A 15,550-nucleotide genomic window follows, 5' to 3' on the forward strand; every position below is an offset into this window, starting at 1 on the left:
CACGCAATAAGTGATAAAATCACGCAACCTAAGGTCAATTGGACATATCTCTGCCAAACGGAACTATGTGCATTATGACATGAGCCCTGAGACCCACAAGAATACACGCATAACAGGGCTCACGTCATAATGCACATAGGTCCGTTTGAAAGAAATACGTCCGATTCCAAAGTAGAATATGTTAGAGTTTGAAATAGTCATAACCTGTAAACGGCAATGTAAACACGAGTTCATAAATATTGCAAAACATGCGATTGTGTTATGCCCCCTTTTTTCGGCAAACAAATTTTAGGAACTAATGATGATGAAATATTATTCGGGTTGAGATCAAACGAAATATGTATTTCTCCAAAAATTAACATAAAATATTCTCCCTGACATTATTTAAGATATCTTGTCATTAAAATTCAAAGAAAAATATCATTTTGAGATTTTACAGATTGTCGAGGAGATTTCAAAACCGAGTGGTTAGTTTTACGAACCGGAAAACACCGGCTCAAAAGTGAAACCCACAAGTACTGGACAAACTTGTGCGCCAGGTGTTCTTATCATACGAAAAAATCAGCAAAATTTCGAGCAAAAATCACATAGTTGTAATTTTTAAAAAAGAAAGTGATCTGTTCGAGTTCATTTTCCAACCTTGGAAGGGGAGTTGGGCTCCTCCGTCCGGGAAGAAACGATACATGCACAATTTCTTCAGAATGACGGGATAAAGTCCAAAAAGGATCGGAAAAATTGGCAAAATTGGCAACGCTCAATTATCAGTAGAGTCTAAGAAGCCGCTGAAAGTCTGGGCATCCTTCCCTTTGAGACCTAGAAGCAGGATCCTGATATGAGATATTCATGTAAGCGCGCGAGACGCTTTGCAAAGTACAAAGAATGAGATGCGGGATCGGGTTTATGTGTGACGTAGAACGACGGAATTCTTCCACCAGCCGGTCAAAGGGTTTTTTTTTTTTTTTTTTTTTTTGGCATGATATAGCTAGTACAACATAATAAAATCCTCTGTTGAATGTTCCTGGGATAAGAGCAGGAACAAAGTATAGACTCTGAAGAACGAAATTTTTGGATCCATCAATATTCCCACAAAGCTAAGACACACACAAATGATGAATTAACTGAAACTTGAGGAGCGCAAACAACTATATGAGGGTTTTGAAAATGTGTAGGAATTATGTATTTTTTTCTCTTTTTTTCTTGTAATTTAGTTCAGTTTTTACAATATGTTGTACAAGATGTTTTCAAGAGTCTGGACTCTAGATCCAATGTGTTTTTCTTCCAGTGTACCCATTGCTTGCAAGAGTCGAAACCACGACGCCACACAGTGGATCGAGTCGATCATAGAGGTCGGACATGAAATTTTTGACTAATTGTAAAACTTCAAATTTTGATGTTTAATTCGTCAGATTTTAAATTTTGAGGGGTGCTCCTGCAAGAAAAGTTCACGAAGAAACCAATGGAACCACAATTAAAATCTAAAAGTTTTGTTTTAACGGAGTTATAAGCCTTTAAAGTTTCCAAATTTTGTCCGACCTCTCCCATTGACTCGATCCACCGTGCGCCATACGGCACTTTCAGCCCTGAGCCTGGAACGGACGTTATGTTCAGGTAGCCCGGAACTTTTTTTCTTGTATACCTACAGCACGCTGATGGAAACATAAATCGGTCGACCGCGACCGTTGACGCCCGCGGAAGAGCGAAGCACATCAGGTGAAATAAAATCAGTTAATATGAACTCGAGGGGGAAATGGGAGGGAAAATCGCTTGGCCGAGCGAAGATTCGACACGAGAGACTCCGGATCAGAAGCGGGAGAAAGTTATAACCCGGGAGAAAATAAGAAACTCCGTCCGCGGGGGGGGGGGGGGGGGGGGGGGGAGCGCATCGAGGGCTGGCGGCGGTGAAACTTGGTCGGAGGAATAATTTACGGAGCTTTCATTGTCTAAGTGTGAGAAAAATCTATTCTTTTATTCCCAATTGAACACTTAATCCTCGCAAATAGCTAATTTGTTTTCCATAATAATTTCTGAGTCGTGCCGCGGACCGGTAGCCCGCCCTCCCCCTCCCGTCGTTTAAACTCGGGAGAAAGTCTTAGGTGGGGGGGGGGGGGGGTTTGCCCTGATTTCTTGAAATATTTATTCCTCCGACTCCCGGCTTGAGTCACTCCTACCGACGTCACTTCGGGTCTTCGCGGATAATTTAATCTTAACGTTTTTTTATGATGCCGTGCCAAGGAAGAACGTCGTATGGGCATTCGAGAGTTGCCAAATTTTCTTCGATAGAATGTTTATTTTTTCGGAGAGTTTTGAATATTTTTACTTGAAATTTTCAAGAAAATTAGGTGAAATTGCGAACAAAATTATCTGAAAGATCGAAAGAAAAAAATGTATATATTTACCCGGAAATTAATGTTTTATCAGAGGAAATTTGGCAACGACTGAAGGTCTATACGGCGTTTTCCTTAGCACGGCAGTATGGCGCCCCAACTCTTACCTCTGCTTAAACGTTTTCAACAGTCTTGAGTACTACGCAAATTTATGCTATTCCTCGAAACCTTAAATGAGCTTTTTGCGAGGTTTACAGGGCTCTTACTACCGGTGTAATCTCGATTATTCTAAACAGGATTACGTTAAGTAAGAAATGAGCTCTATTTGCGTAATAACCAGAGAAACGGTTTCATTTAGAATGTTGTCTCCGACTTTACGCGGGAATTCGCGGTTGCTTGACACGAGAATGACTTGAAATGATGATGTGGGTGATATTGTAATATGTACACGGATTTTTGTTAGAATTCCTTATTTGACTTCAGGAATGCAAGAGATCTATCGCAAAAACATCACCGATAAAAATGTGAAGCTAATTTAACATTCTGAATGTAAAAAAAGTGTGCGAGAACTTGCGAAATGCTGCATTAATCGCCACTGCACTTATTTTATCAATGTCAAGATGTGACACTTACTGCTAAAGCGGGTAATTCAGCATTTTCTGAGTTCTCGCAAACTTTTTTACATCCAAAATGTTGAATCAACTTCACTTTTTTTTTCGGTGATAAGTTGAAACCCTTTTTTCCGATCAGTCCGATTCGGCGATATCGACTTTTTCAACGGTAGTCTTGATGAACTTGAGAATGAAAATCAACTTTGGTTATATTTCGGATGTGGGTGGATCCTACTGAGCTTAAACCTGGGGGGGGGGGAGGGGGCTGCAAAATGTGTATAAAATGAGACTGGAGATTTGGGAGTTTCTCCCTCTTCCTAGCCAAGGGGCTGTGCAATTTGGAATATTAGGCATAACCCTACATCGCGATTTTTGGTTTCCTTTAAGGTAAAATATTACCTTTAAAAGGGATGGGGGATAGAAAACTTTGGAGGGCTTTATCCACGCTCTCTCGCCCCATACTCGCGCTATCACTGGTAAATTCTATAATCAAGAAATACAGGAGGAAATACCTAGAATACCTAACAAAATACTTTTTCCCGGGCGCTTTGCGGCATGCGGCATGCGGCATTCGTCCGGAACATGCCCCCAAACTACCACTCAAAATTCACCTGCTTCGGTACTTAGACGTTTTTACAATTTTTTATAGTGTACGATAAATTTCTCTCTACTCATACTCAATCTCATAATCAATAAAATTTGTTACAGGTTGCGACTGTCTGGTTTTCTCGGCCACATATGGGAAAGAATACGGAGTTTTCAGCAGTCAAGATTACCCGAAACCGTACCCCTCACATGTTGACTGCCTTCTATACACCTTCGTCGCTCACAAAGACGAGATAGTTGAAATAACTTTCAAGGATTTTGACATCTACAAATCTCATCTTGAGTGAGTACCCTCTGCAATACAATCAGAACTTTTCCTTAAATGAAGCATTCTTTTTTAACACACATTTTTTAAATATTTTCTTTTTCAATCCCCTTACTTCGGATGAAGCATGAAGTATTAAGGGCTCAAAGTTATATTTATCAAAATTTAAAAAACCGGCAAAAAACTGTATTTTTTTGTTGTTATTTATTTATTTATTGCCTGGTGGGCTTTTTTAAGCTAAAGTTAAATTTACAGCTTAGAAACACCTGAAAATTCAGAGTCAATATTATTACGCGGATTTACGTAAACCTTTACGTTTTATTTGGACGTATTTACGCCAAATGGAAGTATGTGCAAGTGGGAAGATAGGGTGTGCTCGTTAAATGAGGGCCATAAGAATGAATGGGGATTTTGAAGCGCCAGTGACGTCCGCGGCAACGAGGCTGTCTCCATTTTTGTTCTTGCTCGGCTTTAACTCATGAGCCCTGTCCACAACGCTCTTTTCCCATTCCCTCGGCTCACGAGTTAGCGCTTAGTACCTTTTGATTCAATGTAAAATCCCGCTTTTCCATTTTCTCAAAAGGAACGATATCCACTTTTACATTCTTTCTTATCCAGCTCGCCACGACCGCACCCCATCTTTCCACTTTCACGTAGTTCCTTCTAGCATAAATACGTCCATTTAATGCTTCTGGTATCAAAACACGCAGGATGATGATCGGATTGTATTTTGCAAAAAGGAACCACTAGCATTGCAATGTTGCTAAGATTGTGCAAATTCTTTTGTCTTGGAGGAAAACCCCGATTATCCCTTAATAGTTTCTATTTTACTCGCTAAAAACTGTAAATTTAAGACAAAAATTACCATCTAAATTTCATAGTTTTTCACAATTTCCGCAATTTTATTGCGAAGGATGAAGTTGCACAATTTTAGCATCATTGCAATGCTAGTGGTTCCTTTTTGCAAAATGCAATCCAATCATTTTCCCACATATAATTGACTTTTCTAGCGGTAAGTAGTGTAGCTTTCTCAAGATTGATGGTTAGAATTTTAAAAAGCGAGTTCTTTCATCCGAATGGTTCTCATCTACTCCGGAGAACTTAAAAACGCGCCTACATAGAACACGGTTAAGCGACTGTAATACGAACGAATTAGAGCTTTCCCGCTTTATTTTAAGCTAAGACCTCGTCTAGTGGCCTATTTCACACTCAAATTAAGCATCTATCACCAAAATACAATTTTAAATCCTCAAGTCTCCATGGTTCAGTCGCTAGCCGAGCAGTGAAGGACGGAAGTTTTTCGAAGGACACCACCCCTCACCTCCCGGATGTGCACCCCCGCGCAGAGGGCTTGAATTAATGTTGAAAACAGCTTGACTTGTTACTGAATCGAGACCCGGCACGCTCGCAGTGAACAGGTCATGCTGGTTGTATCATAGTCTGGCCTCGCGCCAGATTTAATCTCCGCCGTCCTCATACTTTCAGCTATTGAACCCACTTGACGGGTCTCCGAAATTCTTCCCAACGACCCACAGAATGTTCAGAAAAAAGTCAAAGTCGCGATTTTCTCAGGTTCGGAGAGATTTCATCGTTTCCCCGTCGCACGGTCGACCGAGTCAATAGGAGAGATCGGACAAAATTTGGAAACTTTAAAAGCTTTTGACTCCGTTCATATAGAAATTTGAGGCTCTAAAAGTGGTTCAATTGGTTTTCCCGTTAAATTTTTTTCTAGAATTACCTATTTAAAATTTAAAATGTGACGAAATAAGCATCAAAATTTTCAATTTTAGTCAAAAATTTCAAGTCCGACCTCCCTGGTTGACTCGATCCACTGTGCGTCGCAGGATCGTATAACTACATTACAATTTTCTAAAAAGTCTACTTGCGATGAATCTTACAGGGTAAAAAACCTTAAGAAGCCTAGCCCGGTCTGTACGTGACAAGGTCGTAAAATAGCGCTGAGTCGGAGGTCCACACTATTTTCCGGGGACAACAGGGCCAAGAAGTTCGAAGGTTCCATATATAGACTCAAAATTTTGCGGTCTAATGATAGTACCAGCATTAGACTATGGGGGGGGGGGGGGGAGGGGGGCAGTGCTCAGCTCAGGCACATGCATTGGAATATTAATCTGAGGTCACGCCGAGCGCGCCGTAACGTTCTTTTCAGTACACGTTACGTACAAGTTACGTTTATTTCACGACCTTTTCAATACACGTTACGTACAAGTTACGTTTTTTCTCGACCTTTTCAATACACGTTACGTACAAGTTACGTTTTTTCACGACCTTTTCAATACACGTTACGTACAAGTTACGTTTTTTCTCGACCTTTTCAATACACGTTACGTACAAGTTACGTTTTTTCACGACCTTTTCAGTACACGTTACGTACAAATTATGACAATCTCCGACGACGTATACACACCCGTTCTTCGTACGTTCTTGGTAATCTCAGAACCGTTGTAAATAATATACCGTATGGACAGAGTACAGATGAAATCGGCGCATCCTTTTCCCGAAAATTTTGAGTTTTAGAGACGCAACGGAAGATCTGAATTGTCTTTAAAGGTGAGGTAAAAAGCGTGAGATTATGAAAACCGTGACGGTAAAATTCCGGTTGAAAGTTGAAAACAGACTTTCTTTCTTAACACCGCACCGTAATTGAAAATTGTCTCGGGTGAGGAAATTTATGACGTTTTGAAAAAAGAAAAAAACAATGAGAATGGCCATGTTAGTCATTCCAACTGAAAATCGTCTCTCATTGTCAGTATATTTTTCAAGACAAATTGCACCCCAAAGCTCATTTTTTCCTCCATTCTCATACTTAAAGTGTAGACTCATAAAATTCGAAGTAATTATCGATATCACCATGCGATTTCCTCGAAACCACGAGAACCCTGACTCCTCACCGTCATACTTCTTCAAAAGAATTCAGTTTCTTTTCGAGGGAAATGGAGCGTTGCGTTATATCTCCCTGATTGAAATGCCCAATAATTAATACGCAAAGAATAGGAAGTAAGACTTAAATTCATTCTGATTTAAATTCATCTCAGTTTTGAGGTGGTCTCTTTGAGTAGCCGTTGAATTTTTCTCTCTGACTCTGATTTGATTGCAAATCACTTCATTATCAGAGTTATCTCAGCATGAGACAAACGCAACAAAACGCTTGCCGCATAAAGAAACTTTTCCCCGACTCGAAGTTTAAAAAAAAACGTAACTTTGGTTCTATTGCATTAAAAGTTCAAGCTCTGCATTTTGCGAGGAATAAAAAGCCGACCTGAGAAGGAAATTTTATTTTCCGTCAGAGAGAGTTGAGTGGAGCTGCCGACGCCTGTTTAAAGCTCACAGTTTGTACTCCAACAATAAGACAATTGCACTGATTCTGTAACAATGCAAGAAAGGTTTAGACTGTCGTTAAAAATCCATCGCACCGTGAAAATAACTTTTTATATCCTCTTATGTGTTTATCGTCGTTAATCCGCCAACAGTTCAGAGAACTTTCACCCCTCGCATTCTGCTTTATTTTATGGATGGGACATAAAGTACGACTGGGATGCTGAACTGAGCTGGGTAAAAGTAGAGAGAAATATGATCAAACGAAGAATGGAAACGTTTGTAAGACAGAACAATAAGTTGAGGGTTGAGAGTTGAGCGTGTAAGGATTTTTTAGATCCATGTACTCACTATCCACTACTGTTTCTTTGTCCTTTATTCAGTATAAATTGAGCCTTTCACAAATTAGTTGATTTTCGACATGTTTATGTATTTATTTACATGTATTTTTATAATCCCCCCTCTCCTCGCTATCACTGTACAAAATTAAAAGAGGGGTATTTTGCCATTCTATTGTTTTAGGGGTTTTAACAGATCATTTTGAGATAAGAGCATTATTTTTTTTTAATTAAAATTCCTTTCTTAAAGTAACGCATTGGATTGCACCAATTTTCTTAAAATCCCTGTTCCTTTTCTGGTCTTGAAGCTCTCCTTTTCGTGCTATTCACATTCAAGGACTAATTATTAGGGTGGCCCTTATTTTCGACTTTTCGGAAATTTAAAGTGCGGAACCCTGCAAATGGTTCCTTTTGGTGAGGAAATAACGGGGAAAAAATGAAAATGAAGAAAAAAAATTTTTAAATGGCGCCTCAAAGAGCCTAAAGTTGCGAGCGTGGCGTGCGAAGTCGCGTTTTTCCGTCATTTCGCGAATTTTTTTCTCCCCTTTTAAATGTTGCTACGGCTTTGAAATTTTCTAAAATGGCACATTATTTAGTGTACTTTACGAGAAAAATCACAAAATTTACCACGCCACTTTTAAAATGCCCCCTCTCTCCCTCCAAAGTGGCCCCATCGTGCGATTTTCCCTAACAATCTCCCCGCACGGTGTGTCTTTTTTCTACCTTTGAATTGTTCCCACGGCTTTGAAATTTTCTGAAGTAGCACATTCTTTAGAGTTCTTTACGAGAAAAATAACCAAATTTACCGCGCCACTTTTAAAATGCCCCCTTTCCCCCTCCAAAGTTGCCTCATCGTGCGATTTCGTCGATTGTTCGTAACATTCTCCCAGCACGGTTTGCCGGAACGAGTTTAAATTTTTTGAAGAGTCAATAGCAAAAATTCTTCAGATTCTAGAAGTAGAGTGTCTACCGAGTCATCTAAGCCAAAAATAAAACGATTCTGTTTAGCTGCTGGAAAACAAAACTGGTAAAAAAAATACCTCTTGGTTCAAGACAATCCGGCAACAAGAAACTGCACCGTTTCTTGTCGCCGGATTTAAGAGTCTGGACTCTTGTTTCAATGCAAAATCCGCATGAATCAATGCAATATCCGCTTGAAACAAGAATTCAGGACTCTTAAATCCGGCGACAAGAAACTGCACTCTTAAGTCAATGCAATGCGGCATTGGTTCAAGAGGTTTTTTTTTCACCAGTTAAAGTCGATTTAAAGGTATATCGGGGCTGACATAGGAAAATTACCGGTGTAAAGTTCCGTTCTATTATTGAAAAGAAACGTCCTTCATACTTAAAATGCCTGAAGGTTTCTCAGATATTGTTGTTTAAAGTACTCGAATAGTAATACCACCAACTTCAGGCATATCGTAAATTTTGGTGGCCTAAAACTACCCCTCAGAGCTGAAGAGTGCTTAAATTTTAATTCCATGAAGCTCTCCAAAAAATGACCGGTTTTTTGGGCAGTCAATTAGGCCGCCGAACGGAGTTTGAAATGGAAGCTTAAAATGACCTTAAGCTCACAGAAAAATTTCAAGATGAGCGTAGGAACGGTTTCCGAGTTACCGGGTTACGATTTTTCTGATCTCATACGGATTACTATCTCTTACGTAAATCGATGATAGCGAATTTGAATCCCGGAAAACCACCGATTTTTAGTGTAAAATCGATATAACGAATCAAAACATCGACTCCTTGACATAGAATTTCAATTATACGTGTTAAAATAATGAAGTATCGATATGTTGAACACATTTGCAAAACGATGAGAAGCCCATGGCAGCATCATTTTAACAAGATAACAGCAAATATTAGATTGGATTTTTGTCCCATTGGCCCCCCTGCCCCCCCCCCCCCCCCAAGTAACCCGATAACTCGAAAACTGTTCCTTGTCTCCGTCCTTACCTTATCTTGAAATTTTTCTGTGAGCTTAAGGTCATTTTAAGCTTCCATTTCAAACTCCGTTCGGCGGCCTAATTGACTGCCCAAAAAACCGGTCATTTTTTGGAGAGCTTCATGGAATTAAAATTTAAGCAATCTTCAGCTCTGGGGGTAGTTTTAGGCCACCAACATTTACGATATGCCTGAAGTTGGTGGTATTAGTGTTCGAGTACTTTAAACAACAATATCTGAGAAACCTTCAGGCATTTTAAGTATGAAGGACGTTTCTTTTCAATAATAGAACGGAACTTTACACCGGTAATTTTCCTATGTCAGCCCCGATATACCTTTAAATCGACTTTGTTTTCCAGCAGCTGAACAGAATCGTTTTCTTTTTGGCTTAGATGACTCTGTAGACACTCTACTTCTAGAATCTGAAGAATTTTTGCTATTGACTCTTCAAAAAAATTAAACTCGTTCCGGCAAACCGTGCTGGGAGAATGTTACGAACAGTCGACGAAATCGCACGATGTGGCAACTTTGGAGGGGGAAAGGGGGCATTTTAAAAGTGGCGCGGTAAATTTTGTGATTTTTCTCGTAAAGTACACTAAATAATGTGCCATTTTAGAAAATTTCAAAGCCGTAGCAACATTTAAAAGGGGAGAAAAAAATTCGCGAAATGACGGAAAAACGCGACTTCGCACGCCACGCTCGCAACTTTAGGCTCTTTGAGGCGCCATTTAAATTTTTACTTTCTCGCTCCCATAGGGTAGAGAGGAAGTATTGTCATCCTCCAAAAAAAAAAAAAAAAAAAAGTTGAAATTTCATCATTTCTAGACGTTTTAAGGTCCCAGGAGTAAAAATAACCATACTTGGAAAAATGTGTGTCCGTCCGTCCGGCGTCCCCCAAATCTGTCTACAGCGATATCTCAGAATCTATCTGTTCGATTTCATTCAAAATTGGCACAGGACACCATATCTATGGTCTCCTTATGCACGTCCAACGATTTTGAGGTACGCTAAAATTTGGGGGGGCTACGCTCAATTGTCCATTTTTAGCAAAATCACACGGAAAGCTCATTTTGAAAGACTGTAAATTTTGAAAAATGTCTTTAATTCTTTAACAATGGGCATCAAGCACATCACCTGGGTCATTAATTTAAGTTCCAAAAAGATCTTTGGACTAAACTCAAAATTCAAGAGATTACGAGGCCCAAAAGTAGGCACTTTGCTCCGCGAAACAGCTCATTTTCAAGGACTGTAAATTTTAAAAAAAATAAAAAAAATAAAAAAAAATGCCTTCAATTCTTCGAAAGTTGGCATAAGAGCACCACCTGGTTCATTAATTTAAGTTCCTACGAGGTCTTTGGACTAAACTAAAAATTGAAGGGTTACGCGTCATATAGCGAGGAGAGCACTTCGGTCACACGGAGAGCTCATGGACTGTAGATTTTGAAAAAATGCCTTTAATTCTTTGAAAGTTGGCTCAAAAGCACCATCTGAGTCATTAATTTAAGTTCCTAAAGGATTCATGGACTAATCTCATAATTGCAGAGGGGCCGATAGGAAACGCTCAATTCTCTGATAAATGAGTCGGAGCGCTTCTAGATAATAGCAGCAAACGCTTTGAGTCAGGTGAAACCTAGGAATTCAAATGCATTATATAATGCATCATATACTATTTCCAAAATTACTCCGTAGGTAATCACAAAGCAAAATTAGACAACTAATTAGATACATACTCACATTACAAAGGTACTATGATACTATGAATCATCAAGCTAACGCCAAGAACTGACACTTAGATCTTTATTAAAAACTAATATGTTTGTTGTTAATGAATTTAGAATCCCGGCAGATTCCATCTTTTGCGGTTCCTTTTTACGAGGTACTAAGCACAAATATAATGTAATAATTCGGCACAAATATGACTGATTTAATGCTTGTTAATGAAGGAGGTTATAATTGTTATAACGTGACGTTTGTTGACTTGTCTCTGGTTGACGTGTGTCGATGGCGCTCTCTATTGTTTTCGCTTTGAGTTACGGGGATACGCGGTAAGGAGATGGCGCTCCTGGCGGGCGTGTCGTGAACCTTCCAGCAGGTAGATTCGCCCGCCAAATTTAAAATTTGGGAGATGCTAAGCGAAAACCGTTTAGTTTTAAGACTATTTGAACATCGAATAGTCATTCTACCCATTCAAGTAGATATTTGATGGCTTTTGACCGTGCTTAAGGAGAGATTATAATATAAAATCGTATCTGAAGTATGATGTCAATGAATCTAATGGATCCTAATGAATCGTAGAAAAGCTAAGATTTTTACGGATCGCCATCTTTGACAGGAGACTTAGTTAATCAATTACATATTTAATTGAAGATGCCTCATAAAATCAACAAGTCGAGTCCGAATATATGAATTCACCACATATCGCGAAGACATTTACAATGAAGTTCAATGGTTTGAATAAAAATTTCATAACTATTATCCTGTGATCAAAATTCCAATCAAACTTTATGATTTTGTAAAATTGGCAGTATTTTTCTAAATATTCCAGTAAAAGTGTCTATGCCGGCGCGAAGCGCCGGCTCGAGCGAGAAAGTCCCGTGCGGTCCCCGCACCAATCCGCTAAGCGGATGGGGGGGCGAAGCCCCCCAAATGCCGGCGCGTAGCGCCGGTACGCGGCGCGAAGCGCCGCGCATAAATTGGCCGGAGGCCAATTTTTTTTTCTTCATTTTCATTTTTCCCCCGTTATTTCCTCACCCAAAGGAACCATTTGCAGGGTTCCGCACTTTAAATTTCCGAAAAGTCGAAAATAAGGGCCACCCTACTAATTATATGTAGAGTTACTCAGAATTCATATTAACTTACATCTTGTTTATTTATGCGATATTTAGCTCTTTTTATTTCAAAATGACTTTTGAAGAGGATGTATGATAGAGGCTGAAGGAATTTATCGAAGACTTGCTAAAACAGAGTTCAATAACTTAAACGCTTCGTTGTATCGAAGAAACGCACAACAATTTTATAATCATTTAACCATCATTAAAAAGAGCAGGAAACATTTCTTTGTATTTCTGCATAAATTAACGGCTAGGAGGTTTACTATCGAGTAAGGGGAAAAACTGAATGTAGGTATTGGTGAGAAGTACTTATCACAAATTCACCGGGTAAGCTGCTCTAAAATTTTATAAGCGTCATTGTTCTCGGGGAGAAACAAAATATCCCTCCAATAAACCCCTCCAATTCCCAAAATCTTTCTGGATGATCCCGATTGTAGCCCCACTGTTTTTGTTTTTGGCCTCTCAGTGGGCCTGAAAACAAAAATTGAAAGGAAGTCAAGTTTTGCTGGTATAATACTCGGGGCAAGCATTTGATTTCTCGTGAAAGTTAAAACATGAAACGCGGAGAAATATTTCCGCCTGCTTTCTCCGTAAGCGCCTTCCTTTGTAAAATTTTAAAATGCATGTAGTTTCTCACCTTGCACAATGATGAAACATACATGAAAAAAGGCTTTTTAATCCGCATAAAACCCGGCCTCAGACGGCGAGCCATTGTTCTGGAGCGGACTCCGAAAGGATCCAAGAAAGGATCGGGGAGAAATAATACGAAACAAGATAACGGGCTGGAAAAGGGCTTCTAATGGCTGCTGGAAAGAGAGCCCATTTATAATGCACGCGAGAACCTTAGCAAAGCCATTACGAGCTATTAATTTGAGCGGAAACAGGAGACGAGAGCAGGAACAGGCGAACCGCGCTCTGAAATGAACGGGGAAATAATTTTTGAGAGGCCGAAATTATCGGTTATCTTGAGATAATAGGCGCGGAAGCATAGCGTTTTGACTCGAGAGCACAGTTGTCAATTTCAATAAATATTCAAGAACGCTCTTGCACGTTCCGCCGCCAAAAAAGACAGCTCCAATAGCCGCAATCGACCAATTACTTCCGATTTAATAGGGTCTATTTGAATACGGGTACAGCTTAAATAGCCAGTGCTGTTCTGCCGTGTTTAGGAAAAACGCCGTATGAACAATCGAGAGTTGCCAAATTTCATCGGCTGATAAAGTTAGTTATATGATAAAGTTAGTTGATAAAATTAGTTGAAAAGCGCTGACTCCGCGAGTTTAAATATTAGAGCCTAACACAGAGTGGAGCAGCGTGCTGCCAGCGCGAAACGGGAGGTGCCGAGGTACGCTGTGGCGCGGCGCGGTGGGCCAGCGCCTACAAACCTAACGGGATACTCCACGCATTGCGCAATGCTTGAAGTATCCCGTTAGGTTTGTAGGCACTGGCCCGCCGCGCCGCGCCACAGCGTACCTCGGCACCTCCCGTTTCGCGCTGGCAGCACGCTGCTCCACTCTGTGTCAGGCTCTAATATTTAAACTCGCGGAGTCAGCGCTTTTCAACTGCGGGGCGATTATTGAAATGATATCGACTGTATGTCAGCGCTTTGTCGTGTCGCGCCATCGACTAAGCAATGGCTTAGTCGATGGCGCGACACGACAAAGCGCTGACATACAGTCGATATCATTTCAATAATCGCCCCGCTGGTGCTTTTAAAATGTTTGGACAATCTGCATTGATTATTCTCATTTAAATGGATGAAAAAAAAAATATGTTTTAAGGAATATAAAATACAAGTTTTGTAAATATTAAGGTGATCCCGTGTCTAATTTAGTGATTTCCAACACACTTCAATTTTTTTTTTATATTTTGTGCTTTTAGTGTGCTGCCATGTGATGTACGCGTAACCAAACGCTTAAAGTTGGACGCATTTGATTCTTGAAGATCGATGTACAAATGGGTTAAAACTAAAGACTACTAAAACTGCGTGCTTCTTGGTTGGTTTTTCCCCCTTTTTCGGTTGTCGATATTCTTAAAATGAAGTCGTTTTTCATTTTAAAAGAAAAGCATATTTTTCATCGAAAATTTTGAGGATAGACATGATACCAAATATTCAGTATTCACCAATGACAATTTGAAAAGATGAATCAAAAGAAGAAAGAAACATTTCATTTATAAAATGACTTTTACATACGGACTAAAATATAATGCTTGGACTAAGTCCGTCGTTTATTTTACACGTGGACGTAAACTACTAAATAAAACAGTCGCGCGGACAAAATATCGTTGACCGTATGTCCTGAAACCGTTTGTCTTCTTGAACCGTCCGTTCAGAAACAACGTTTGTGCCATTAGTTTCGCTATGCAGGTTCGTGGATTTTTAATTGAGCCAGGAATAGTAAGTAATTGCAATGTATTAAAATCGTATATTTACACCCGGAAACTCATTGATACTCCTAACTGAGAATTTCACTAATTTTTCATCCGATTAAACGCAAAAATTATCAACGTTTTTGACGTGAATTGCACAGGCATATTCTTGGATTAACTTTAATTTTTAGATTCAATTTTGCAACTTTGGAATGGAGTTACGTCGGTTTGTCTGTGGAATGATGAACTTCGACCTTTGAATTGGATCATAATCTGATCCATTCTTTTGCTAAATGACCAAGAAATGCAGCACTGGTCTGCGGTCTCCAACAGATGTTTTAAACATCATGCGGCACGTAAGTGAGGTCCGGAGAGTTTACGAAGATTGTTAACCAAGATTATATATATTTTGGCTTGGCATCTGGATATTCGCAACTCAATTTCAAGCTTTGCATTTTAGTGGTTTAATTTGCTTTATGGCTCAGCTACCTCGACTGTATGAACTTCTGGAGGGTATCAATTTCCTAGTCTATTACATTCCTTCTAAAACTTCGAAATGGAAAAATTATCCAAACTACCCTTCATTTTAAATCGTTTACCTCGCTATTTGTTGAACCGCGTTCAGCAGAAAGGAACGAAACAACATCAGCTATTGCCAAATTTAATTGGACAATTTAATTGTTTATATGAAAACGGAACTAAACGTTTATATGAAAACGGAATTAATCTGTGATACCTTCATATAATACTCCTGATGTCAATCGGTTTTCTTTAATCTATTTTTTTAGCGGTAATGTAGTTTTCTCAAAATTGATAGTCAAGGTGTTTGAAAGACAAGGCGCATAAGTGCAGTTTTCGAAGAAATTGAGATATTAATGATTTTAAGTAAAACTAGTCTTAATGCATATTCTATGCAAAATTCGCTCCC

General features: G+C 39.5%; 1 protein-coding gene across 5 annotated transcripts in view; it reads left to right on the plus strand.

Moving 5' to 3' along the window:
• Sol1 overlaps positions 1-15,550 on the plus strand; it is a 307,494-nt gene that overhangs the window by 170,856 nt on the left and 121,088 nt on the right. For all 5 annotated transcript variants that reach the window (XM_072299662.1, XM_072299661.1, XM_072299659.1 and 2 more), the window contains one exon: positions 3,644-3,824. In XM_072299662.1, coding sequence (XP_072155763.1) covers positions 3,644-3,824 — 181 coding nt within the window. The remainder of the gene's footprint in view (positions 1-3,643; positions 3,825-15,550) is intronic.

This window comes from Bemisia tabaci, chromosome 4, assembly GCF_918797505.1.
Source record: "Bemisia tabaci chromosome 4, PGI_BMITA_v3".
In the NCBI taxonomy this organism is placed as follows: Eukaryota; Metazoa; Arthropoda; class Insecta; order Hemiptera; family Aleyrodidae; genus Bemisia; species Bemisia tabaci.